At 43.6% G+C, this 9,981-nt stretch overlaps 1 protein-coding gene across 1 annotated transcript; it reads left to right on the plus strand.

Annotated features, from left to right (window-relative positions):
• Positions 1-2,036: 2,036 nt before the first annotated feature.
• Positions 2,037-3,922, plus strand: LOC122703586 (protein Red-like). Its single transcript, XM_043917936.1, has one exon. It carries the CDS (start codon positions 2,102-2,104, stop codon positions 3,767-3,769), a length of 1,668 nt encoding a protein of 555 aa, XP_043773871.1. The 5' UTR covers positions 2,037-2,101; the 3' UTR covers positions 3,770-3,922.
• Positions 3,923-9,981: the final 6,059 nt, after the last annotated feature.

Raw genomic sequence — 9,981 nt, forward strand, 5'->3', positions numbered from 1 at the left:
TCTACAAATAACAATGCTGGAGAGTGTGTGGAGAAAAGGGGATCCTCCTACACTATAGGTGGGAGCTTAAATTGGTGCCACTATGGACCACAGTATGGAGATTCCTTTAAAAACTAAAAATAGTTACCATATGATCCAGCAATCCCACTCATGGGCTTATAGCCAGAGAAAACTATACTTAGAAAAGCTATATGCACCCCAGTGTTAACAGAGCACTATTTACAGTTCCCAAAATGTGGAAACAACCTAAATGTCCATCAGTAGATGAATGGATAAAGAAGATGTGATATCTCTATCTATACATACACAATGGAATATTACTCAGGCATAAAAAAGAATGAAATAAGGCCATCTATAGCAACATGGATAGACCTAGAGATTTTCATATTAAGTGAAGTAAGTCAGACAAATAGTTTATGATATCACTCATAGTGGAACAAAAAATGATACAAATGAATTTACTTACAAAACAGAAATAGACTCACAGATATATTAAGAGACACAGTTACCAAAGGGGATAGTGACGGGTGGGGCTGGAAAACGTGGGGTTACATTAGGAGTTTGGGATTAACATATACACACTACTAATTACAAAATAGATCAACAACAAGGACCTACTGTATAGCACAAGGAACTATATTCAGTATCTTATAATAACCTATAATGGAAAAGAATATGAAAAAGAAAAAATATGTATTCAGAATCTGCTTATAGACTTATATGAACTATCTTTTAGTAGAAGTAAAAGGATATTCAACAAAAGCTCTTTTCCAACTCTGAAAACAAACATAATTCAGAATATTTGGATTCTGAATATAAAGAGCTTCTAAGAATACTTTAAGTTATTTTACTCTTATTTTCCTTTTTAATATAAACACGAGAACAATATATGATAAAGATCTATGTCTAAGTCCGAAAGAGCTTGTTAAGAAACTATAAGATAAACATTTTAAGAGAAAAGTGTTGTGTCAAACTTTAGTTGGCATTTTCTCTCCCTTTCTTGGTAGTGTGTTAGATGTTATGAAATATAGTATTACATCTCCAAGGAGGAATAAAAGCTCCCAAATCAAATCTCCTTGCTCTTGTAAGGCAAAGACCACAGACATTCAGGTCCACAGTTATCTTCTACACAAACTTTCATTTGGTTAAACCTCAGGCTGGGGGCCTCACTCAGTACCTGGGAATAGTGAGGTTCCCTCAGTGGTTGCAGGCAAAGTCTCTTTCATTCTCCGCTTTTAGAGTCCAAAGGGTTAATAGAACATGGATTTCCTAGCGCCAGTCCCACACCCAAGAAACTTAGAAAACAGGAGCAAATCTGCTGGCCTGCCTGGCACTGAGGCCAGTTGTATCAGTCCTGATTCTAGGTTTTAAGCTGCGGAAACCAACTCTGCCTGATTTAAGCAGAGAAGGAATGTATTACCAGTTCTTTGGGCATCTGGGGGAATCGCAGGGAAAACTGGAAAACCTGGTGTGACCTGTGAACTGGTCCTGAGAAGACACTGTTGTCAGCTGCTGAGCTGTAGACATTCAGACTTGGGGAATTCTCTGCTGGGTTTGGGTCTGTGTATCACTGACTCCTGATTCAAAGTCCAGGGTGGGCCAGTCTCACAGAATAAACCTTGGCCATGTGGCTGCATACTTGTCATATGGCTTCAAGGAAGCTAGGAAAGCGAGTAAGTAGCATTTTCTGCTTTTATGAAAGGAGATAGACTCTGCCACTCACCAAGACTCTTAAGGAGGAGGAAGAGTTTTAGATGATGGGCACATAAAAATCAAAATGAATGTCCACTTCAGTCAAAATAAAGTTCTTGGAATCTCAGCACACATGTAATACTGGCACCAGCTGAAGATTCCGGCAGGGGTTCAGCAGTATTTGGGGGAGGAGGGAAGAATGAGAAAACATGAAAGAGAAAATCATGTCCATCAGCCTTGTCTGAATGCCTCTCATTCTATATATCACTTTTCTATGGTTCTTGACCTGTGAACTTTACATGATGTTGGGAGAAGTCTTTCATTAAGAGGTTGATTATGGAAGTTCCTGTAGCGTCTGTGTTGTTACCGGATCCTCGGTCGTTGTTGGGGTTGAAACACCGCGGACGAAATGCCGGAGCGAGATAGCGAGCCGTTCTCTAACCCCTTGGCTCCAGATGGCCACGATGTGGACGATCCTCACTACTTTCACCAATCAAAACTCACTAATGAAGACTTCAGGAAACTTCTCATGACCCCAAGGGCTGCACCTACCTCTGCACCACCCTCTAAGTCACGTCACCATGAAATGCCAAGGGAGTACAATGAGGATGAAGATCCAGCTGCACGAAGGAGAAAAAAGAAAAGTTATTATGCCAAGCTTCGCCAACAAGAAATTGAAAGAGAGAGAGAACTAGCAGAGAAGTACCGGGACCATGCCAAGGAACGGCGGGATGGCGTGAACAAAGATTATGAGGAAACGGAACTGATTAGCACCACAGCTAACTACAGGGCTGTGGGCCCCACTGCTGAGGCGGACAAATCAGCTGCAGAGAAAAGAAGACAGTTGATCCAGGAGTCTAAATTCTTGGGTGGTGACATGGAACATACCCATTTGGTGAAAGGCTTGGATTTTGCTCTGCTTCAAAAGGTACGAGCTGAAATTGCCAGCAAAGAGAAAGAGGAGGAAGAAATGATGGAAAAGCCCCAGAAGGAAACTAAGAAAGATGAGGATCCTGAAAATAAAATTGAATTTAAAACACGTTTGGGCCGAAATGTTTACCGCATGCTCTTCAAGAGCAAAGCATATGAGCGGAATGAGCTGTTCCTTCCAGGCCGCATGGCCTATGTGGTAGACCTGGATGATGAGTACGCCGACACAGACATCCCCGCTACTCTTATCCGCAGCAAAGCTGATTGCCCCACCATGGAGGCCCAGACCACACTGACTACAAATGACATTGTCATCAGTAAGCTCACCCAGATCCTTTCCTATCTGAGGCAGGGTACCCGCAACAAGAAGCTCAAAAAGAAAGATAAAGGGAAAATGGAAGAGAAGAAACCCCCGGAAGCTGACATGAATATATTTGAAGATATTGGGGATTATGTGCCCTCCACAACCAAGACTCCTCGAGACAAGGAGCGGGAGAGATACCGGGAACGGGAGCGTGATTGGGAGAGAGAGAGAAACCGTGACAGAGAGCGGGAGCGAGAACGAGACCGAGAGCGGGAGCGGGACCGAGAGCTAGAAGAAGAGAAGAAGAGGCACAGCTACTTTGAGAAGCCAAAAGTGGACGATGAGCCCATGGATGTTGACAAAGGACCCGGATCTGCCAAGGAGTTGATCAAGTCCATCAATGAAAAGTTTGCTGGATCTGCTGGCTGGGAAGGCACTGAATCTCTGAAGAAGCCAGAGGACAAGCAGCAGCTGGGCGCTTTCTTTGGCATGTCCAATAGCCATGCTGAGTGCTATCCAGCCACGATGGATGACATGGCTGTGGACAGTGATGAGGAGGTGGACTATAGCAAAATGGACCAGGGTCACAAGAAAGGTCCTTTAGGCCGCTGGGACTTTGACACCCAGGAGGAATATAGCGAGTATATGAACAACAAGGAGGCTTTGCCCAAAGCTGCATTCCAGTATGGCATCAAGATGTCTGAAGGGCGGAAAACCAGGCGCTTCAAGGAAACCAATGACAAAGCAGAGCTTGATCGCCAGTGGAAAAAGATTAGTGCGATCATTGAGAAGAGGAAGAAGATGGAAGCCGATGGAGTTGAAGTGAAAAGACCAAAATACTAAAATCTCTGGTTCCAACTCCAAGAATAATCTCCACAAGGATTTACTCCCCACTGCTTGCTTTATACAATTCCAAAAAAAAGTTGAAAGATTTTTGTGTGTGTGTGAATGTATATAAATTTTATTGTATAATGTTTTGATCCCATTAAAGTTGGTTAATCTGCAAAAAAAAAAAAAAAAAAAAAGAGGTTGATTATGGCCTAGATTTACTATATCATATCTGGAAATGGAAACCTTTTTGGCTCTTACAAAATTTATGAATTTTTAATGATGCTCCAGGATTTATTGGAAGCTTCTTTCTTCCCCATGTAAAACCCCTTAATTTCTATTTCCCCTGTGTCCTCGGACCAAGGACATAGCCACAGCCACATTCCCTCTTGTGAGCAGTCACTGCAATGGTGTTCTGATAAACTGGTTCTCTTCTCTGTAAGAAACAAAAAACCCTGATGGATAGATAGCACTTGCCAATTTCCTGGGGTAAATACTCCCACTGTGGAAGGTTTCAAACTATCAAAGTTGGAGCTTGCAAAATCCCTGAATATTTTACTGTCAACTTCTATGAGCCCTTACAAGCCACAAGGATTTCTTGCCTGGAATTTCTCAGGCCTGTAACACAAGCGTCCTAAAGAAGCTTAATCTGGAGATTCACACATAGTGGATTCCTCAACTAAAGCTGGTATTGAATATGTGTTCTGGGAGGGCAGTGGTATTTGTTTGTTCGCTGCTGTATTCCTAGGGTCTGGGACAGTCCCTGGCACACAGAATGTTCTCAATACACATTTTTTGGTGGTGGCGGTTCTGAGGCTCTCCCCTGGGGCAGGGGTGTGCAACCACCTCTGCTGCGTGCTATTCCACAAAACACTTTTTCTCTTGGGTCACAGGCAGCAGAGATTTTCCCTACGTCCTCTTTTTCTGCGAAGTGGCTCATGTCTCTGGTCATGTTTGTCTCTATTGTTCCACTTCTCTTTTCAGGAAGACTCAGCCACACTTTGAACATTTCAACTCACTTCTTGAGTTGATCATATCCTTCTTTATCACATCAGCCCATACTGTTTGCTATACGGATTTTCCTTTTTATTTCCCTATGCTTTTGAGTCAAGACGCGTGCTTTTTTATATACTCCTTGAATTTTATCTTGTGGGGTCCTCCCAGTGAGACCTCTGCAGTCTGGAGTCTTAAGTCTGCCAGAAATGTGGCTGTTGACACAGCTCTTGTCCTCCTTTAGCTGTCTTCCTGCGTGGATGATCGTTCTTGGGTAGTGTTGTCCTACTGGACCAGTGTCTAAGGCCTGGACTGTATCTGCTGCTGTCCTGCCTGGTTCGCCAGCAGCTCATCTCACCTTCCTGTGCCTTCCCTGAGAGTCCCCCTTCGAAAGTTTCCCAGGTACATGCTCTCAAGGCCCACACCATGCCTGTGTTCTCTGCTGCCATAATTGAGCCACCTTGAAACTCTGTTAACACCAGCAGCATTCTCTGCTTGTCTTCCCAGATCTCCCCTCTCATATCTGGCCACAGCTGTGTGACTACCTGGTGGAACTGTCGCATTCTTTCAAGGGTGATTCCCCAATTAAACTCACTGTTGACTCCTTATCTGACCTTTTAAGAGGGCACTTCTCAAGAACTTCCTAGAACTGTGCTCCTGCTTGGGGCTGGCAGGTACAGATTATTCCAGTCTATTCTCTGAAAGCTCAGCTCCCTCAGAGTTCTTTGGATCCCAGCCACCCCTTCTGGTCTAATAATAACCAAAACAAGCAAATAGAAGGGTTTCTAATACCTTCCTTGAGAGTAGTTAGGTCCAAGCTTATCTCCTTTCATCTTTTATGTTGGACTAGCCTGGCCTCCCCCGTCAAAGCCTATCTCTTAAGGAAATCCTTCTCTCTACATGGCAGTGGGTGTAAGACCCAGTGCTGGTCAGGCAGAATGGACACTGGCTGCAAACATCCAACGCATGTGTCTGGCTGACACAGCCTGGCTCCTTTATATTTCTCTTTTTCAGCCATTCTCATTCTGATCTCAAGGTCAAAGTTTTGTTAGAGAAGAAGCTCCTCGTGACTCTTACTAAAGGACAGGCAGGCCGGCTTTATTTAGGACTGCTGTGGTAGGTGTGGGAACCAATGGGGCTTTGCAGTAGGGGAGAGATAGTGGGCTCAACTTTCAATACAACACAGAAAAGTGAGAATTTATAGCCCAGGAGCAGGGAGGGGGAAGTCAGTGGATGGAAAATGACTGAAATATCAGGGGTAGGGTTGGGGGTGGATTTTTGGCTAAACCATCCTAACAGAGTTCTTGCTAAAGACAGGCCAGGGTGATCAGACCTCACCTGGGGGATGGTGGAAGGGGATCAGAAATTGAGATGGGGTTAAACTGACCTAGCAGAGTTCTTGCTCATGTTGGACAAAGCAGATATGAACATGGAAACCTGAAAGTCAGGGCCTATTTGAGAAGAGAGTTCAAAAGAGCCAGACTGGAGTTTGATCAAGCAGAGAATTTTGTTAGTTTCCAAACCAGTCCAACTTCTCCTTGATTCCTAGAGGCACCATGTTCTTGGCATTAGGCCTCTTACTACTCCTTCCTAGTCTTTCGTATGCTAATATTTTCAGTAATGTCCAAGCAGATGGCTTGCCGTCTATAAAATAAGGACCCCCTTTCCTCTATTTGTTGATGGAAATCCACAACCCACTGTGGCTCAACCTCCAAATCTGAGTCTTTGGCCAAAGCCATGGCCAGGCTTAAGCAATGAAGCTAGAGAGAACTTAGACCTATGTGGTTGTGTTTGAGGGTGACACTAGGGGTCTGTAGTTATATTAATCATTAAGGAATCGGGAGGTTAATTCTACCAGTTTGTCCTTGGCTCTAAAACTGGATTCAGTTCAGCATAACATAAAGAGGAAGAGAATTTGAGGCAGATGACTTAATTCACCTAAAGCTAAAGCGGCATAACTAATATAGCCTAACCCAGACCTCAGACCAGCAGCATCACCTGGGAACTTGTTAGAAAATGCAAATTCACAAGCCTTACCCCCAGACCTACTGAATCAGGTGGTGGGAGTCCATGAAGCTATTTTAACAAGTTCCCGAGGTGATTCTTATGAATGTTAGCATTTGAGAGCTACAGCTCTTGTCCAAGTGGAACTTAGCTCTGTTTATAGGAAGTTTCATGTGAAGCTTAGCTTCCTATGGGCTGTTTCTGTCTGAGAAATATGGCAGGAGCAGCAAGAAATTTTCCCAGCCACTAACGCCTAAATACTTTGTTCACTGAAGCTCTGCATGTTTTAAGTGACAGAAAGACTCATTATCTAATCCCCACGTTGGGTGTAGCTGCTTAGATCTATAAGTTGCAAAAGCCTGCAAAGCCTGTGCATGCCAAGGTGGCAAGGCCCTGGCTCTGCCAAGGTTATATGACACGAGTCTCTTTAAACTGCTGTGTCTTAAAGCAGTTGAGGAACTGTAAGCCCTGTACTTACTAAAAAGTATGGACACCTCCTACCCCTGCCATACCTGAAGCATCACTCTCTCTGGATAGATCTTAAATCTCCAAACCCGTACGCTTATGCCTTTTTCTTAAGCTTTCCTGGTTTGGGAGTGGGGGTGAAACAAATCAAATCCCCCTCTTCTGAGTTCAGAACCAACTGAGAAGTAGAATCAGGACACTGCTAGGGATCAATAATAGATCGACTTTACTGCTGAGCAAGTTGGATTGGAAAGTGCAGCTGGAGATCTGCAGCCACTCCTGGGGTTCTGCACGCTTCTGCCCGCCGCCCTCTGCCGCCCTGGAATTGGACCCCTTCCTCCACTCCGCTACCCACCTCTTGGCTGCTGCTGGAGTAGTTGCCAGAACCAGGGGCAGGGTCTCCAGAGCTAGTGCTGCCTTTCCCTCACCTTCCCAATTGGCTCCTTTACTTGCTCTTCAAAGAAGCATGGTGAGTTGTGGGAAGACAGGCAGAAGAGGGGCTCTAGTCCCATTCCTTCTTGAGAAGGATGGAAGAGCAGATTTGCCCTGCCCATGGGAATGGTATTTAAGGTCATTGGCAGTAATGAGAGTCTAGAATGGGAAGAGGGGAAGGTCAGGACTGAGGCTCACATTTAAGCATGGTTTCAAGGAGGAAACCGCAGCTGAAGACTCAGAGAGGAGAGGCCAGAGAGAGGGGGAGAAAGACTAGGAGCATGTGGTGCCACAGAGGCTGGGGAAAGAGCATTTTAAGGAGAAACTGATCAGCAGTGTCCACAGTCCTGAGGAGCCTGATAAAATGTAGAACAGAGCTGTCCATCAGGTTTAGGCACTTGGGACCTGCTGGTGACCTTATTGAATGGTGGCAAGGGGAATCAAGATTAGTGCTTCTCACTGGAGGGTGTCCAAGAAGAGAGTTTCTTAAGGGGTACAAAGCTTGCTTGAAAACTGATGGAGAAGGATGGCCATCTGTGCTTGTGAGGTTGTGGTGGAGATAAGTAGCCTATGGCCCACTCTCCAGGCCAGATGTCTTGGGTACAGGGCTCTGTCTCTCTGCAGCACCTTTTTCTAATTTGAACAAAGATGCAGTGTGAGCTAACAGCAGCCCTGGATGGGAGGATAATGGTACCCAAGATAGGAGAATAAAGGATAGTAGGTCACTTAGTCACCTGCAAAGCCAGGACTAGAAGCTGAAAGCTTCTGGCTCTATGTTCATAGACAGCTCCAAACACCCTTTAGGGGAGAAAACACAAAGGCTCTTCTTCCCTTTGAGAGCTTGCTTTATTTTCGGCAGCCCCAAATTATTTTAGCACTAAGTATTTAAATCCCAATCTACTACAATGACCAGGATTCAATGGTCCTAAGCCCTTAGTGAGAACCCTTTAATTCACCGGGGACTCGCACTTCAGTGGAGGTCTACAAAGGTAATAGATCACCACCCTCTGATTCTTAGGATACGAGAGTATCTTGCTGGATGGTTGGTGGTCCTTCCCTACCATCTATCACTAGTCTCAGAGACCATATTCTCGAAGAGCTAGTCTTTAGACAGTTTTTATAACCATTGACTTAACCCTTACTTACAGTATCTTACTTTTTTCAATTAAATCATTTCCAATTCTGATGTCATAGAAATACTACCATGTGGAGTTCTTAATGATAAGCTCCCCACTGCTGGTTCCATACCCTTCCAATTTCCTAAACCATTTGTCATATGCCCATATATCAGCAAAACTGCAAGAAAAAAAAAAAAGTGGACTTGAAAGAGAGTGGTTGGCCATTATGCTAAGGATCTTATAGGTCTCTTGGTATTTGTTTTCCTGTAACATTAATCAAATTCCATAAGTAAAAGCATGTTATTACTAAGGTACATTTAATTTATGTTAAGATTAAATTAAAAAAATTTTTTTCTTTCCACTGAAAGAAATAAATTAGGATTAATGATAAAACTTTATTTTAAATTGGCTCTAGATAATTTAGATATGTAAGCTACTTTTTAAATACACATAACACACACACTCCAGTTCTATTAAACAGCCAGATCTTAAAAGTCTAAACTTTGGATACTATAGTTAGAAGTCGATTAATCAACAATTTCAACTAAATGAAAATCTACCAAATTTTTGGTGTTAAAAGGTAAGTGAAATGATAACATAAAGATTTATTAGGAAATGATTAGATAGAGGAAATAACTAGCCTACACAAGAGAAAGTATAGTGATCAAAAGTGCTGTGCGCATGGTTGCCAAAAACAGACTGTTTACTGAGAATAAATTCATACGAAGCAAGTACTCTACTTTATATCATTTATGTCAAACTCCCTTTTAGCAGATAAACTATTTCGCTGGGATGAAATAGACTTTAAATAACATGAAACAAAACCCAGCAAGGACTTATGAAAATAACTTCTAATGAGATCTTGGCCTTTTCTTTGTATGGGGTCCAAGGTGGAGTGATCTTTGCAAGAGTCCATTCTAGGGTTAACAGTCCGTCGGCTTGACTTATTAACTTTTAAATATTTAAACGTGTATTTTGTAGGCCTTGCTTTGCACTTGAGCCCTGATGGTTGTAAGCAACTTGTCTTGGACTGGACTCTATTCCGTAGCACATGTGGGGCTTTGGTAGACCAGCCCTAGAGCCAGGGCACCCTAATGGGGGGCAGAGCCGTCCTAACCACAGCAGGGCAAATGCTGTGGCAGGTGAGTGGCACAACAGTCTTTGATGGCCTCGAATTCTGCCCGGGGAGTGGCTGCCACATCAGCCTGTTGCAGG

Source organism: Cervus elaphus, chromosome 11, assembly GCF_910594005.1.
Source record: "Cervus elaphus chromosome 11, mCerEla1.1, whole genome shotgun sequence".
NCBI lineage: Eukaryota > Metazoa > Chordata > Mammalia > Artiodactyla > Cervidae > Cervus > Cervus elaphus.